Source organism: Monodelphis domestica, chromosome 2 (genome assembly GCF_027887165.1).
Source record: "Monodelphis domestica isolate mMonDom1 chromosome 2, mMonDom1.pri, whole genome shotgun sequence".
Lineage (NCBI taxonomy): Eukaryota > Metazoa > Chordata > Mammalia > Didelphimorphia > Didelphidae > Monodelphis > Monodelphis domestica.
This window is the reverse complement of record NC_077228.1, coordinates 223,443,364-223,461,173: the sequence shown is the minus strand read 5'-3', so window position 1 is coordinate 223,461,173 and position 17,810 is coordinate 223,443,364. Positions and strand designations below refer to the sequence as shown.

General features: G+C 33.6%; 1 protein-coding gene across 7 annotated transcripts in view; it reads right to left on the bottom strand.

Annotated features, from left to right (window-relative positions):
• LOC100029102 (ATP-binding cassette sub-family A member 9) overlaps positions 1-17,810 on the bottom strand; it is a 141,586-nt gene that overhangs the window by 26,317 nt on the left and 97,459 nt on the right. For all 7 annotated transcript variants that reach the window (XM_056817232.1, XM_056817233.1, XM_056817234.1 and 4 more), the window contains 6 exons: positions 16,829-16,945; positions 12,185-12,262; positions 11,658-11,752; positions 8,991-9,111; positions 6,401-6,518; positions 4,032-4,123 (listed from right to left, as the gene is read on the bottom strand). In XM_056817232.1, the coding sequence (XP_056673210.1) occupies positions 4,032-4,123; positions 6,401-6,518; positions 8,991-9,111; positions 11,658-11,752; positions 12,185-12,262; positions 16,829-16,945 (621 nt within the window). The remainder of the gene's footprint in view (positions 1-4,031; positions 4,124-6,400; positions 6,519-8,990; positions 9,112-11,657; positions 11,753-12,184; positions 12,263-16,828; positions 16,946-17,810) is intronic.

The window sequence follows — 17,810 nt, the reverse complement described above, 5'->3', positions numbered from 1 at the left end:
CAAGAAGGATAAGGACTTGTAAAAGGTCATAAGATTAAGTTATGTAGAATTTGTAGTGACTTTTAAGAGGGTAGTTTCAGTAGAATAGACCTGGAGAAGGGATACATTCTTTAGTTGTTGCAGTCTACTTGGAAAGTCTGATAAAACTTATGGATTCCCTTCTTGAAATCTTTTTTAAAGCATAAAATAAAATGCAGAATTACAAAAGAAAAGAATTTTATTGTAATGTATTTATTTATATTAGTACCATCTATATATTTTAAGTTCAAATATTTTAGGTTAAGAACTCATTTTAGAGCTAGATTATGAGGGGTTGAGTATTATGGGAAGTAAGAAAGAATTTCAGCAAGAATCAACTATTCTTAAAAAGTTAGTAACAAAAAGGAAAACACATAAGAAAGAATATTTGGGACAGATATCAGCATCTGAGTACATTTGTAGTTAGTGATGAAAGGAAAGAGTAAATAGAGATTAGAAGAAAGAGAAGGGAAATTGAGAGAAGTAATTGTAAGTAAAAAAAAGTAAAAGAGAGTGGAGGGGATAATATGAAAGACAGGTATAGCGGTTGCCTTTGGTACTTTTGGACTATTTTATTCTCTAAGTTTAAAAAAAAGAGGAATAAGTAAATGAGGATGTAAAGAAGTGTTGAATTGCTTCCCCAAAAATTAGTCTATGATGGATAATCTTGATCTGCTTAAAAGAAAGGTTTTGAGGCAAGAAAAGGGTTGGGCTATGCTAAGTAATCAAATAAAGAGGTATAAAAATATTGTCATTGAAAGGTTATTTGATGTTATTGAAGAACACGAAGTGGAATCAATCACCATGCTTTTATTATGTCTTCAGAAGCATTCAGAATCTTTAGCACAGCATCAAAAAAGATGAGGTGAAAGAGAGGGATTTTGTATGGAGCATTAGCAATATGTGAACCTCTGCTAATCAACAAGGGAATCTAACATCAGTGCATTGTTGAACGAACTAACTATGGTGTCACGACATGAATTTTAAAGAAGTTGGGCTAAAACAGGGACAACAAACTGGAGGCAGTGAGGGTATGAGAAAAGTTGATTTCAAAAATAAGAGATCAATAGTATTAAATAGCACAGTGCTTAAACATCCACAGCACTAATAAGTTTCCTCATTAATTCAGTTTTTGAAATAGCTGATTTTTAATGATTTGCATTTTTCCTTCCTTATACTTTTTTTTAAAAACAAGCATCCATCTTGAAATATATCCTAGCTTGAATCATTTTTATCAACATCACAGAGTACTGTATATTCGTACATTTCACTTTTTCTTTCCTTCTGTCTTTTTGTTTATATTTGGTATATTTTTGTTTACATAATTGGATTATAAATATTAGTGATGAAGAAACCAGTTTGTCTTAGGTCAGGTATTCATTTTAAAAATTTTATTTTATCTTAAATTTCAAATCCTCTTCTTACCCCCTTCCCTCCCTCACCTATTGAATAGGCAAGAAAAATAAAAACCCCTAAAATATGCAGTCATGTGAAGTAAATTTCTACATTATTCATGTTCAAAAAATAAAGAAGGAAAAAGGAAGGAAAAAGAAGAGAATGTGCTTTAATCTGTACTTAAAGTCTATCAGCCTTCCATTTGGAGATCACATTTTATCATGTGTCCTTTGAAATTATGGTTGGTCACATGTATGATTACATTTACTAAGTTTTTCGAAGTTAATTTTCTTCACAATATTTCAGTCATTATATAAATTGTTCTAATTCTGCTTACTTCATTTTGCATTAGTTCACACAAATCTTCCAAAGTTTTTTCTGAAGCCATCTTCTTCACCATATCTTATAACACAAATATATTCAATTGAATTTATATACCATAACTAGTTTAGCCATTCCCTAATCAGGGAACACTACTCAGTTTACAATTCTGTGCCACTACAAAAAGAGATCCTATGGATATTTTTATATGTATATGTTCTTTTTATTTCACCCCTGGGGGTATATACTTCATAGCAATGCCATTGGGTAAGAGGGAATGCACAGTTTAAAACATTTTGCTTTCTAGGATGACTGGACTAGTTCATAGCTCTATCAACAAAATTGTTTGCTCATCTCATCCAATATTTTTCATTTTCTTCTTTTTTTTTTCATCTTATCCAATATAATGAGTATTAGATGGTTTCCCAGAGTTGTTTACTTGGCATTTCTCTAATTATTTATGACATAGCACTTTTTCATATAACCCCTGATAGCTTAGGTTTCTCCCTCTGAAAACTATCTATTCATATCCTTTGGCCTTTTATCAGTTAAGAAGAGGCTCTTATTTTTTGTAAATTTTACTCAATTCCCTATATATTTTTAGAAATAAGACCTTTATCAGAGAAACTTGCTAAGATGTTCCCCTAGTTTCCTGCTTTTGTTCTTATTTTTTATGCATTTTAAGTACTCAACATTATCCATTTTACTTTCTGTGAACTTCTTTTTCTCTTCTTTCGTCATGAACTCTTCCCCTAGCCATAGATATGACAAGTAATTTCTTCCATGCTCCACTAATCTGTTTATGTTAGCATCCTTTATGCCTATATCATGTACCCATTTTGAACTTGCCTTGGTATAATGTGTGAGGTATTAGTCTCTTTCTGCTTTATGCCAGACTACTTTCTGTTTCCCCCCAAATAACAGGGATTCTTAACCTAGAATTCATACATATATACCCCTTTACCCCAAAATATCTGTGAAGAGACTCAGAATATCTGTGAACTTAGATATGAAAAAGTACATTTGCTTTCACTAGCCTTTCTCCATACTTGTCATTTCCTATAACATATCCTTCTTATGGACAAAGAATTATAGTAATAGGTTTTACCAGATTGTCAAAGAGGTTATCAACATAAAAAAAGATTAAAAAGTCTTGGCTTGAAAATTTCCATTTAAAACCTATCCTATTTGTGATGATTTAAAAGGAAACATGAATTCCAGTTTCCTGTCTTCCCCACTACTTCCATAACCATAATATGTACTATCTTATGTACAAGAAGATATTGTCCAGCTGTTAAAGCCAGCCTAATCTTAGTGACCCTTAGGCAACCTTTAAGTTACTTATTTTGCTTTGGTAACAACTCTCCATGTTTTTTCCTTTACAGGATTTCACAATTTAGACAGTCTGTTAAAGTTTGGAACCAAGAAATGTTTTGTTCTCTCTCACATGTTATTTTTTCCTTATTAACTGCTGAATATAAGAAATTTCACTTCTTTCTGTGGAGGAAACTCCTTCCTTAAGATGCAGTTTCCCTCAGCTGTTATTATTTAATAAAAGTGGGGATATGATCTTTTTACCATAATAGTATTAGCCAGGGAAATCTTCTACTCATTTTCTTTATGTGATGCTTTTGACTACTAAATTAATTGATCAATTAGCATTTACTCAACATCTGTTATGTGTCAGGCATTGTCCTAAGCACTAAATGTACAAAGAGAGACCAAAAAGAGTCTTTGAAATTGAGAATCTCATATTCTAGTGGTGAAGATAATATGACAACAACTGTGTACAAACAAGATATGTACAGGATAAATTAGCAATGATCAACAGAGGGAAAGTACTAGAACTAAGGAGAATCAGATGTTTCCTGTAGAGGGTGGTTTAGCTGGGACTTGAAGGAAGCCAGGAAGACCAGAAGGTAGAAATGAGATCAAGGCATGGGAGACAATCAGTGAAAGTGCCCAAAGTCTTGAGATGGAATTTCTTGTTAAGGAAACAGCAAGAGAATCAATGTTACTAGACTGAAGATTACGTTGGTGGGATAGAAGGTGTGAGAATACTGGAAAGGTATGAGAGGGAGCAAGCTATCTGAATATCGAGCAAAGAATCATGAGAAGGGGTGGTCAGACACATAGGAGGAGAATCAAGAGAGTAGTATAACAATGAAGAGGGTCATTGATAATATCAAAGTCTGTAGGGAGATCAAGAAGCAAAAATCTAGAGGTGATCATCAGTAATCACAAAATTTATTTCCTGGACACCATTCTTCAAATCAATTTCCTTCTGTTTCTCCTACCTTTCCTGCAGTTGGTCTTATTTCTCCAGTTATCATCCTAATTGCTGTACTTTTGCCAGCTCCATTGTGTCCTAGCAACCCCAGGACCTCTCCTAGAAGAAATAGTGACTGAAGGTCAGTTTTTACTCATATTAATCTACCAAAACTCTACTAAAGTGTTCCCTGGAGCCTCAGAGAACAAAAAGTGCTCTTGGAGTTACTATTCTGCCTTTTCATTATATGTTACTGGAGCAGTATTACAGTGGAATGAAAATTAAGGGTTCTGTTACCATTTCCATTATATCCCCTTCAAACTAGGAATTAGGTGGATAAAGCATTAGAAGGAAGTATGGACTCCACAATCTGAAGATTTCGCTTAAAGTAGGAGTAAGGATAGCTGGTGATAGAGATTAAGGAGATATGGCCTTGTTCTAGAATATGGGGATTACCAAGGGGTGGGAGATGTAATGTCTAACAGAGGATTTAGGAAACAACTCTGTGCCTCAGCCAGATTCCAGTATCCAAACAGTCACCTTTTCCTCTCCTAGCTTCCAGAGCTACATCCTTCCAGTTGCCTTTCTGCTTGGTCCCTCTCCTCTCTCCTCCTCTTCAAAGGAGACATATTTTTGGTACTGTCATAATTCCATTTTGCCAGATACAGTTGAATATGTTTTTATGTTTACAAATAATGTTATAAAATGGTTTTTAGGTACCCAAACTAAATTTAAATCATTGTTTAAAAGCCAAAAAAAAAATTTCCAACACTGGGGTTCTCCCCACCATATTATATTTTCATTGTAAATATAACCTTTTGCTTATTTAAGATAGTTTCAAATAGTTACATAATGTAACATATAATTTTGTAATTTCTGTTACTTCTATGAATAAATTAAATTTTGTGTGCATATAAGATGAAATTGGTGATGAGTTGATTGGATTAATCCTTGATTTTTCTGATATAGTTATTATAATAGTATGATCAGCATGATGGGGGTAGGCAGAGTTCCAGAATCTAGTCATCTACAAAGTTAGCTTCATCATTGACTGGGGACTATGGTGTTAATTAAGATCTACTAATCACCAAACATAAAGAATTGGAATGTAAACAGAACATAGCATTCTGAAATGGGGGTGTGATGCTGAGCTTTAGAGCCAGCAAAAAACTGGGAGGAATGAGATTCCACAGAGTATTGCCGTGGTTTATAATTCATGGTAGATGTCTTGAGGATAATGGGCCAGATCATAGAATCTGTTCCAGAGACAACTTGATCTGATGTGGGAAACTTTGAATTTCTCATTTGGGTTGTCATTAACATCACCATGATTAAATTAATGATGATCATCATTAAACAGCTTTTTTGGCTCATATTCCCCCCACCCCTTTTTTTTCCTTCTAGATCATGCTGCTTTGGCAATGTGTTAGAATTCTTGTGTTCTTGTATTCTTGTTCTTGTGTTCTTTTGTTGTTGTTCAGCCATTTCAACCATGTCCAACTCTTTGTGACCCCACGGGGGGGGGGGGTGTTACTGGATCCTGAAGTGGTTTGCTATTTGCTTCGTCAGTTCATTTTACGGATGAGGAACTAAGGCAAAAAAAGTTAAGTGACTTGCCCAGGGTCACATGGCTAGAAAGTGCCTGAGGCTAGATTTGAACTCAGGAAGACAAGCCTTCCTGACTTCAGGTCTGGCACTCTATGCACTCTATGACCTCACTGCTGGATACTTCTCATATCTTGTACTAAATTACTTAATCCTTCATTAATGTTTTATGTTAAAAATGGCTTATGTTAAAAAAGATAATAAGGTACATCTTCTACAGTATAGTAATTTCCTGGTGTCAGTAAATAGGAAGGGATGGGAAAAGTTCTAAGAGTGTGAAACAAGGGCTTTTAATTCTATTTTAATCATGGTGCTTTACCAGTGAGTTAGCCATATGTCAGATCTGTACAATTTGTACTGGACCCAAAGCAGATAGTGTGATATGTTGGGAATTTTATTGGACCCTGCCTTTACGCCTTGTAATTGAAATCTTGATTAATTTAACAGTTTGTTCCATAGCCCATTCTGAGACTGTGGCACAGGAGTAGTTAGTTTTTAGATGATAAAAATCTCTGCTGCAATAGGAAGTTTATTGTTTTAAGGAAGATATAATTATTTTCCTTTTTTAGGAAATAGTTGTTCTTTTAATCAGAGCAATTAATAATACAAACACATTAGTATTATAGACTCATTTTCCCAGTGTACTTATCTATTGGGGACTTTTATTTAAATCAGAGACAATAAGTTGTCTGATATTTTCAAATAATCATGATCCTCAAAAGCCCTAAACCTAGAAAATGTGTGTGTGTGTGTGTGGGGAGAACTCTAGTAACAATTCTGTTCTTTTCAAACCTTTTTTAACACAGAAAGAGATATTTCTTGTAGCCAGTTTCTTCTTCTTCTTTGCAAAGCAACTTTTCTTTTTGCCTTCATATTCCTTGCGTAGACAGCTAGCAATAATGGCTGGTTTCTGAAAAAGAAAAAAAAATTCCTCATAGTTCTTGTTTGAATGCTGTATTCTCCCTGACTGAACCCCATTCTCTGTCCTAAACTATAAACCAAAGAATGCTACACTCAGAGCAGTACCTATATCATGTAGTTAAGAGCACTGTCCCAGCATGTGTTCACATCTAGGAGGAGATGGTCTTTATCTATGCATGAATGGACATCGGGGAGTATCACATATATTTTGTGTGATCTCAAGAGACTGAAGGCCAAAAAAAGCCCCTTTTTATATTATTATTTTCATGATCTATGGATTTGAATCATGGATCATCACAATATATAAAGAATAAAAATTACATGACTCAGGGCAATGGAAAGATACAAAGTAGCTAATAGGCTAATAATAATCACTTACATTTTAGAAATGACTTGAAAAGACATTAACAAAAGATACCTATAACTAGGAAAAAAAGTTGAGTGTGGGGAAATGAATGGATACTAAAAGATGCAACAAGTTTGTTTATTTTTTATTATACCAAAGGAAGGCTTCCAATGTGTTGAATAAATCTTTTGTGAAGAATGTATGGAAAAATGTTGATTAGAATTACACCAACTAAGACAGCATTCAAAGTATTATTCTACAAGAGTGGTGCAGCACCACTGATATAATCACAGATACATGAAAGGTAGACTGGTATGCTGGGACAAGAGTCAGACAGCCTGGGTTCAAATCCCTGTTCTGCCATCCAATTTCTCTCTCACCCTGGATAAGTCACTGAGCTGCTCTGTGGCTCAGTTTCCTCATCTATAAAATTAAAAGGATTGGATGTTCCCTTGAATTGTCAGGGCATGTTAAAATTATCAAAGTATAAATTTAGTGTGATCTAAAATTTTCTCTAATTGAATTAAAGTCATCATACATCATACATACATTTATCAGTGTATAACTCTGGCTTCAATATACATACTATGAAATATACAATAGACTGGAAAACTTACTTTATCTTTCAAGTCTGACTTGTCTTTGAGGAGTCTATGAAGAGTCTGAGAATTTAACTGTGATCCTAGAAAATTATCTAATTATCAAAAAAGAGACTGAATGAAGTGCTGAAAGAAAAGACTAAAAAAAATCTTTTCTGAAGGATTGAATTTAATTCTTACTGTGCAAAAATAAAAAACCATAACAAGAATTCTTAAAAGACTTTGGTTACCACTCTAACAGAATTGAATCTCTACACCTGAATTCTTAATTCTCTAAACAAAATTCCACCATTCATAATTGAAACTTGTTAATAATTGTTTCTTTATATTTGTTGGACTTTTAGTAAATTGCGTAAATAACAACCTTAATGGTCATTTAATTCTAGGAAATTAAATGTTTGACATGGAGAAAGATAAGCAAAATGTTATAAGAAATGTCCTGTTTATTTTTAAAGTGTTATTTAATTGGGAGTGGGGTATAGAGCAAATTAATTAATGAGATATTGTCTTAATTTTAGTTACTGATGAGGAAATACCAAAATACGCTCCATGACTACTTTGGAACCAGGGATGAGATAATAAAGTAATAAGTAAAGTAGAAGGCAAAAGGAGCTGAAAGTTACACTTACTTTATAACATCTCAATTTAACAACAACAAAATAGAGACTTGATACTTAATCGACACTCCTTATAATTAGTCTCATTCAATCCTTTGATGCGAATTTTTTAGGATATACAATTATTCATAAGCTTGACAAACCTTTTTTTTCCCTCAAAATGAGAAAAAATATATTTACTCTGCTCCATTCATTTTAGAGTTTCTCAATAACCTCAAAAATCATCATGCATCATGTCCCTTTAAAGTATTCTTCTTTCACATGGAGAAATTTGGTACTGAAAGGAACAAAAGTACTTTTGTATAAAGAAAAATAATTTAATCAACCAGTGAAAGATGTAGGGTATTGCAGCTTTTATAAGTGAATGGTTCAGTGACTAAGAAGAATAGTAAAAGAAATTTGAATCAATAAAAACTGTTAAAATCTTTGTGCTAAACAATTTTTTAGATAGACTGAGCAATTTGGCTGGGAAGAGGGACAGAAGATGAACTGTGACACATTTTAAAGATCTAGTTACTTTGTAAAAGATTCAGGTTAATGCCTCCTTTGTATATGCACATTTCATGATATAAAGGTAAAAAAAAAGAATTTTAATTTATTAAAAATTGATTTTTTTAAAATGTGAATATATCCACAAGACAGTACTTTGTCTCTGGTAAGCTAAATCTGTAAGTATGAAAGCAGATTGGACTGAGTGAACTAGGTGGGGGGAAAAAGCCACATCCTATGTGTGAGATATGAGATGTTAATGTAGATAGCCATCCCACACACATTTAAAAATTAGATAAACTGAAAAACTTTTAAGTTGTAGGTAGCAAATTGTTTACTCTACTTGATAACTGGTTCAACTAAACATTTATGTATTTCAGTAAATGGTATTTTACTTATTTATTCATTACCTCATCAAGGTTTGAAGTAGTCAATGCCCTTGATGTTCTTTCTCTTTCTTCTTGAATGTCTTCATCTTCATCTTCTGGCTCTTCAGGGTTGGGACTTGCATCTTTACTTGATGGAAACATCCTGTGAAGAACAAAGAAATGCTATAAAAATGCATCCTAGGAGGATAGTTCCCCACCCCATCAGTAGTGGTTTCTATAAATTATCTTTGGCTTTATTAGATTATCTTGAGAAGGGGTCCTGTTTTTGAAGAGAATATAATATATATGGAGAAGGGGTCCTGTTTTTGAAGAGAATATAATATATATGGAGAAGGGGTCCTGTTTTTGAAGAGAATATAATATATATGGAGAAGGGGTCCTGTTTTTGAAGAGAAGATAATATATATATATATATATATATATATTTTTTTACTATATCTTCTAGACTATTCACATTGAGAGAATTAACTCTGCCCTCTTCTTTGTCACCTAAATCTAATTTATCAACTTGTCCTATTATCTCATCCCAATGAACTGTCTCACATTTTCCTTATGCCCATTTCATTGCCATCAATGTAATCTAGGCTATTATGTTTATATTATTGTAACTATTTCATCCTGATTTTAATCTATTCTTTATCTTCTTGTCTTTTAACTATCTATTAATCTTTCCTAACATTACTTCATTATGTCACTCACTTGCTTATTCTTTCAAATTCAGACTCCTCTGTTGACTTCCAAATCACTCTACCATCTGGTTCCATGTTTTAAATTAACTTCGACTTATTCTACTGATCAACACAAAAAGTTCATGCCTATCAAGCTATATTTGGTATTTTCTGGAAAGCCAAGATCACTTTAATTTGCTTTAATTATACCTTTTAGGTTTTAATACTTCAGGAATTTTCCAACATCTCTTCCCCTTGCCCAAATCAAGATCTCTAGTTATCGAAAATCAAAACAGTTAAGCAAAACAAATTAAAAAAAAAACTCATGAGTCATTTGAAACCCATAGTTCCCTAACCTTCTATAAAGGTAAAAATTTATTGCATCTTCTGTCCTCTGGAACCAAAGATGGTCATTGCCTTTAATCTAAGTTCTGTTACCTTTTAGTATTCTTTTCATTTACATTATTAAATATGCCTCCCTATGTTTTTCAGAATTCATCCAATTTGTGATTTTTTTTACCAAGTAATACTATATCATGATATTCATAGATCACTTATATAAATGATTCATCAGTTGATAAGCACATATTTTCTTTCTGCTTTCGCTCTCTCTAAGACAGTGGTTCTCAACCTTTCTAATGCCGTGACCCTGCAATACAGTTCCTCATGTTGCGGTGACCCCAAACCGAAAAGTTATTTTGTTGTCTACTTCAAAACTGTAATTTTGCTACAGTTATGATTCAGAATGTAAATACCTGACATGGATTATGTATTCTCATTGCTACAAACCACAGGTTGAGAACCGCTGCTCTAAGTATTGCTATGAATATCTTTATATATTTTATATATGAGTTCTTCATTTTTGTCCTATACCTCCATAATATATGGTAAGAGACTTAGAATAGCATAGTAGGTTGATTGCCAGACTTGGAGTAAAAAAGACCTTGGTTCAACTTCCACTTCTGACACTAACTCTGGGACCTTAGGCAAGTCATTTAATCTTACTAAGTCTGTTTTCTAAAGTCAGGATCAAGGTACTAATATCTGAAGTATTAGTCTCACAAGATTACTATATGGATCAGATGAAGTGATATGTGCAAAATGCTTTGCAAAATTTAAAGAAAGAGCTATATGTTAGCTATCATGATTATAGCTCATGGGAAAGCCAGGAATGAATATCTGAGAGACTTTTCTTGCAAAATTTCAATATTTTTCTGAGAATTATTGTCAAATTCATACCTCCACCAATAATGTGGTAGAATGCCTGTCTTCCCAGAGTTTCTTCTACATTGACTATTTCCTTCATGATCTTTGTCTATTTTCTGGTATGGTAGAACTTATTATATTGGTAATGGTCTACTTACAGACAATAAATATCTTTCCTATTATTAGTATTATTTTATTTCTGTGAAGATATTGTTTTACTACTCTTTTTCTAGGTTTATTGGTGGAGCTTTTGTTTTTGATTGATTAATTAAATAATATAATTGATATTTCATTATTAGCATGATTTTAAATATTTATCTTTCCTGATTTTTCTGTCCTGCTGATCTTTTGAAAAAGCTGTTATGATAGTTTTAATTATTCTTTGTTTCAGCTTTTTAACTTTTCAGAATGTTTACTTCACTGATTATTTGTACCTCTTTTCCTTGACTTATACTATTCTTACAGTCTTTCTCTCTTTCTACTAAAATCCTATCCATCCTTAAGACTTCCACCACTTCATAATACGCTTTACTGATTTTACTTATTGATTTCTCTCATTTTATTTCAACACCTAATTAATCACTAATTACTATATAGGTGGTAGTTCTTTTCCCCAAGTAAAATGTAATCTCCTTAAATATAGAGATTGTGACTGATATTTTTTTCTTCCTCACCCCCTTACTTCCACAATAGTGAACTACTCTAAAACTTAACCCAGGACTATTTTTTTAATTCATCTTTTTTAATTGCTTAAAATGAAAACTTTATATTTTAATGCCAAAACTGAATATCAAGTTTTATTTGTTCTCCAAACCTGAAGACAGGGTCCATTCTTAATAAGTTTTTTCCATATTTCATTTTTTCCAGATACCGGAGAATGAAAACAAAAATGATACAATGGAGATAAGGCTGGGTGGAATCAAAGAAAGAAAATCACAGTTATTAACTACATAGCAAACATTATGTGTATATTTGATTTAAAAGGAGAATCTTTCATCTCATAATAAGGTAAATATGTAAAAATATTCTGTAAATTTAAGAGAAAATATCCTTAAGATTCTCCTTAGAGAATGTTAGTAAGCAATGAGAATAAGATAGGAAAATTAAGTATTCATTACCTAGAGTTCTCCCAAAACTAGGCAAAGTTCAAAACTTTAGATTCAAAGTTAGAGAAATTTGATAGTCACAATTATCATTCCAGACTGGGATCATGAAAAACTATATGTAGTCTGTGTCTAAATTTAGTTTTTAAAAAAATAACTTGGCTACTATAAAAATGAAATTAATAGTATAATATGACAAATATCACTTTAATACACTGGAAAATGGAAAAGTTCTTACTAAGAGAATTATGAAGAATATATCTTCACTCATTTCATCATCATTATCTTCTTTGATTCTTTTGCTATAATAATAGAACTGCCAAAAGAAAATAATAGGTAAGTGGAAATTCATCAACTAGATAATTAAATCATAAGGCAGGTATTTAATCTCTACCTAGGAACAGGCATAAAGGTAAGGATATTTTAAGAATATTGGACAGAAAAGTGAAAGGCTTGAAAAAGTATACAATTAAGGCCACTAATGTTGTCAGGTGATACAATTCAGAGATCTTTCTAATATTACCTGGGAATTTTAACATGGAGATTGCCTTAGAATTGACAGTAGGGAGTTATTCTTGGAACTTTCATACCAGTTAACTCTCTGAGGAGAAAGAATTGCTTAAAGAGATAGAAACTCTGATTAAAAGAAGGCATTCATCAGAGAAAATGAATATCCTAAGTAAAACCAGAAATATAACTTAATCTATGAGTAAAGTTGAAGCCATACTTCCTATGGTAGACAGATATTTATTGTTTAGTTGTTTTTCAGTAATGCCCAAGAGGCATAGTGGACCTGAGAGTACAGGCAAAAATGTACTTCTGAGATTGATCCAGGGCTTGGTACATGGTCCTTCAACTGATGTCGAAGCTAGGCAGGTGCAGAAACCACTGTTAACAGTGCTTGAAATGAGAGGTATTTCTGAACTTAAAAGGTCAATCTATTATTAAGAAAGGCAACTAGGTGTTTCAGTGATACATTGCTGGGCCTGGAGTCAAGAAGACCCATCTTATTAAGTTCAAATCTGGTCTCAGACACATACTAGCTGTGTGACCCTGGGGAAGTCACCTTGCCCTGTTTGCCTCAATTCCTCATCTGTAAAATGGACCAGAGGAGGAAATATCAAAGCATTCTAGTATCTCTGCCAAGTAAATCCCAAATGAGTGCACAAAGTATAAGACAGGGTTAAAAATTGACTAAAAAGTTACTATAAATGGATCAGCCTCCACAGGACTAGGGTCTTCTCAAATATGGGCCACAGAAACAAAGCTAATTCAAGCTTATGGCCCAGGCAATGAGATTAATTGTTCAAGCATCTACTTGCAAGTGCAGTTGGCCTTTGACAATCATTATTTTTTGGATCTGAGAAGTTCCTAAATCTTTCAAGTTGGCAACTGTATCAAGAACAAAATGCTTTCTTGAGTCTGAAAAAGCCAATGTGGATCCTGAAAGTCTTCCCTCCCCAGTTTTTCTGTCCATGTATCTTCAAAAGACTTCATAGGTTCTAAGAGTGTTGTTTCCCAGAAATAGTTGGCATCATTGAAAAATTACAATTTCATCAATACAATTATGAAGACAGGATTAACTCTCCCTTTGTCTATTTTTAGCTAAGCAAATCAAGAACTTAAAGTACCCCTAATTGAAACTAAGACAGTTTGCAAGTCACTTACTAGAGTAAGTTCACAACTCCAAAGGTCACTGCCACCCCACTTGGACAGTGCTAGGTAAATTGAAAGACTGTGATTGGTTCCTGTAAAGTGGGGGAGTGACAGGAAGTGACATTGAGAAAACTGCTTTAAAAGGTCAGCTCAAGAATTCAATGATTGACTTTGTGGTGAGCCAGTCTGGAAGAGGAAACTTTTTCCCTGGATCTTGCTTTGACTTGCTGGGTGCATAGCTGGCCTTCCTTTCCTGACTTCTGGAGAGATTTGTTCCAGAGAGGCCTTCCTTTCCTGGCTTTTGGAGAGATTTGGTTCAGGAGATTCCCGCCTTGACTTTGTAGGAGGCTGCATTGATAGAACCCTGGCTGCAGACATCACTGGGACTTCTAGCTTAGGATTACCAGGAAATCCACATGGAGACAGAATCTTGGGAAAGTCCTGCTGCAGCTGAGACTGATATCTCAGGAGAAGGACTGGTAGGCTTATTAGAATCTGTTTCTTTATCTACATTTTTCTGCTTTCACTTTTTCCATCTCTTTTAAATAAAGCTGCTAAAAGTCATTTTGACTTAAGCTGTAATATTTTAAAAATTGCTGACCATAATATTACTTTAGAACTTTCATATTAGCATAAAAATCTAAACTTAAATTCTTTTTTTTTAAATATATTTTATTTGATCATTTCCAAGCATTATTCGTTAAAGACATAGATCATTTTCTTTTCCTCCCCCCCACCCCCCATAGCCGACGTATAAGTCCACTGGGCATTAGATGTTTTCTTGATTTGAACCCATTGCTTTGTTGATAGTATTTGCATTAGAGTGTTCATTTAGAGTCTATCCTCTGTCATGTCCCCTCAACCTCTGTATTCAGGCAGTTGCTTTTTCTCGGTGTTTCCACTCCCATAGTTTATCCTTTGCTTATGAATGGTGTTTTTTTCTCCTGGATCCCTGCAAGTTATTCAGGGACATTACACCGCCACTAATGGAGAAGTCCATTACGTTCGATTATACCACAGTGTATTAGTCTCTGTGTACAATGTTCTCCTGGTTCTGCTCCTCTCGCTCTGCATCACTTCCTGGAGGTTGTTCCAGTCTCCATGGAACTTCTCCACTTTATTATTCCTTTTAGCACAATAGTACTCCATCACCAACATATACCACAGTTTGTTCAGCCATTCCCCAATTGATGGGCATCCCCTCGTTTTCCAGTTTTGGGCCACCACAAAGAGCGCAGCTATGAATATTTTTGTACAAGTCTTTGTGTCCATTATCTCTTTGGGGTACAGACCCAGCAGTGCTATGGCTGGGTCAAAGGGTAGATATTCTTTTGTCGCCCTTTGGGCATAGTTCCAAATTGCCCTCCAGAATGGTTGGATCAGTTCACAACTCCACCAGCAATGAATTAATGTCCCTACTTTGCCACATCCCCTCCAGCATTCATTACTTTCCTTTGCTGTAATGTTAGCCAATCTGCTAGGTGTGAGGTGATACCTCAGAGTTGTTTTGATTTGCATCTCTCTGATTATAAGAGATGTAGAGCACTTCTTCATGTGCTTGTTAATAGTTTTGATTTCTTTATCTGAGAACTGCCTATCCATTTCCCTTGCCCATTTTAAACTTAAATTCTTACAAAGCTAGGTCTAGTAAGAAGAACAAATGTGCAGATGTTTTGGCAAAATGTCATAGAGCTGAGGTGATGAGAGAAAAAGATTTGAGACAAATCTGTGATACCCAATAAGCTGACATAATCAGATGGAAGTATAGACAAGAGATTGAAACTTACCTTAAACAATGGTAAAAACATATATGAAAACCTCATTTCATTCAAATAATTTTCCTTGACATGGTTGCCTGTGGAAGACTGATAGTTAAGAGGTGGCTGATAAGTAGCTGAGAGAAGTGATACAAGCCCCCAAATCATCTTGAGTTCCAGTTAGCAGAAGTTAGTTTATAATGAGATAATGACAGAAAATGGATCTGGGTAATGAAGTGCTCCATTGGACTGTGATTGATTCTACACTTGGAACAAGGGAGCACCTAATGCCATCCAATGCCCCATGTGGGCTCAAGGTTCAATATTGCCATTAATGACTAACATGATGTTGACTTTAAATGTATGTATCAAGAAAAAAACCTATAGTTGGTAAGAAAGATTAGATTTTTTTTTACTTAAGTTGTCTGCAGATACTACCAAGAAGCATGAAATTTGTGTCAAATGCATAAAAGGAAAATATTACCAACTTTTTCTACATATTTGAAGAATACAACTACCAGAAAGTTCGGGGGAATTGTCTATATTTGCTTTCTATATATGGAAGAAAATAGCAAAACTATGAATTGTATCTTAGTGATGATTGACCATTTCTCCAGATATAAGGAAATCAGAAAGGATCTATTGTTGCCAAAGTGTGGTGGAAAATTTTTGTTTTATTTTTTTAAGCTACAGAGATTTCAATAAGATGCACTCTTGTAGCAGTCAAAGCCTGAAAGACCCCCATGGAACAAAACTCTGGGAAATACAGCCCCTCAGAAAAACTAAGGCCATAGCTCAGCTGAAGTTAGCCAGGTAGCTCCCTCCTCACATGAAGCCTCAAATCTCCTCCTCTCTAACTCTCCCATTGTCACTGAATATTTCTACAAAATCATTAATGTATGCATTCTTTGGGAATCTGTATTAGATGGTTACATACTGACATGTTCATTTATTAGCCTATAGAAAACTGTCTAGATTCAATGAGGTAAACCAAATCTATTGTACCACCTTGTAAATCATTGTGTATGTGAAAGCTGACCTAAGCTCTCAGCCTGTTTCAGGCTCTCTATAAAACAGAATACGCAGTCAATAAACTTTATCATTGATTAGTAATTGGTTTTTATATGGTCCTCTTGATCCCAAATCTTTTTCTCATCTCCCCCATCTTGTCTTGGGGACCCTTCAATAATCTGTTTGAGCAGGACTCAGTCCATTCCAATTAAGACAAAGAAATGGAAAGCAAGCTACTCAAGGAAATGTTGACTTAGGCCAGTATCAAAAAGTCTAGAACTATTCCTTACCATCAACAAGAAGATCGTGGTTTAAACATATTATTTGCATACTATTTAACATGCTGGAAACTTGGACACCAAAATGATGATTTATTTTATGTGACAAAATTTCTTCCCCAAAGCTCACACATCTGGTACACTAGGAAAAACATTCCTTACTTAAGCATTATTACTTACCTCAAGTACATATCCATTTATTCCAATCAGGGTAAAGAAGGGTATTAATATAGTACAGAGAAGGATTTGGGAAAATTTATACTTGATCTCAAGAATTTTTGTCAATAATATTGAAACCTGAAAGAAAGTATTAAGATGGAGTCATGATAATGTCAGGGTCAAGTTTGATATTTTAGAATTTGGTATTCTCTTAATATAAATAATTTCCCAAGTTTAAAAAATATTAATAGCGTTAATGTGATTTACAAACTGTTTTTCTCACAAGTAATTTTGTCCCAATTTTATCAATGAGGAAACTGAGACTTAAAGAGACTAAATAGTTAAATACTGATGTCAGGATTCAAACTCAGATCTGCTGACTGAAAGTCAGGCAATGATTTTCTCATAAAATCAGTGATAATCTATATTCATAACACATTTTATATACATGATTACATGATTGCATATATTTCTTGTTGCAAAGGTAAGTTGTTCTTATATATAAAGTCTGAGACTCAGGTTGTGATTTTTAAAAATATTCAATTAATTTATTTGATTATTGACTCAATTTTTACTTTGTCATTATTATTCTCATTAATAATTTTATTTCCATATTTTTGAAGAGTAGATGATATATTTTATCAAGCCAATTTATAGTACCATTTTTTCAAGTTTTTACTGCACTATTCAACAGTTCACTATTTGCATGTTTTCAAGAAGATTCAGTCAAGGAAAACAGTATAATTTACTAAGTACTCATACTCTTTGTTTTTAATTTCTCCAGTGTCAGGAAAATTATTCTTTGAAAAGTTGGAAGTGCTTTAAATTTATGTGACTTTATCATTTTTCTGATAAAAATGCTAACTTTTACTAAAATGCTAAATGAACCTAAACATGAAGCACTTATTTGGTTCTTAGACATCTAAAAGTATCTTAGGGGAAGTAAATCTTAATTGCATAAAGAAACTCTTTCTGCTTTTTGGTTGTGATTATTTTAGTTTCA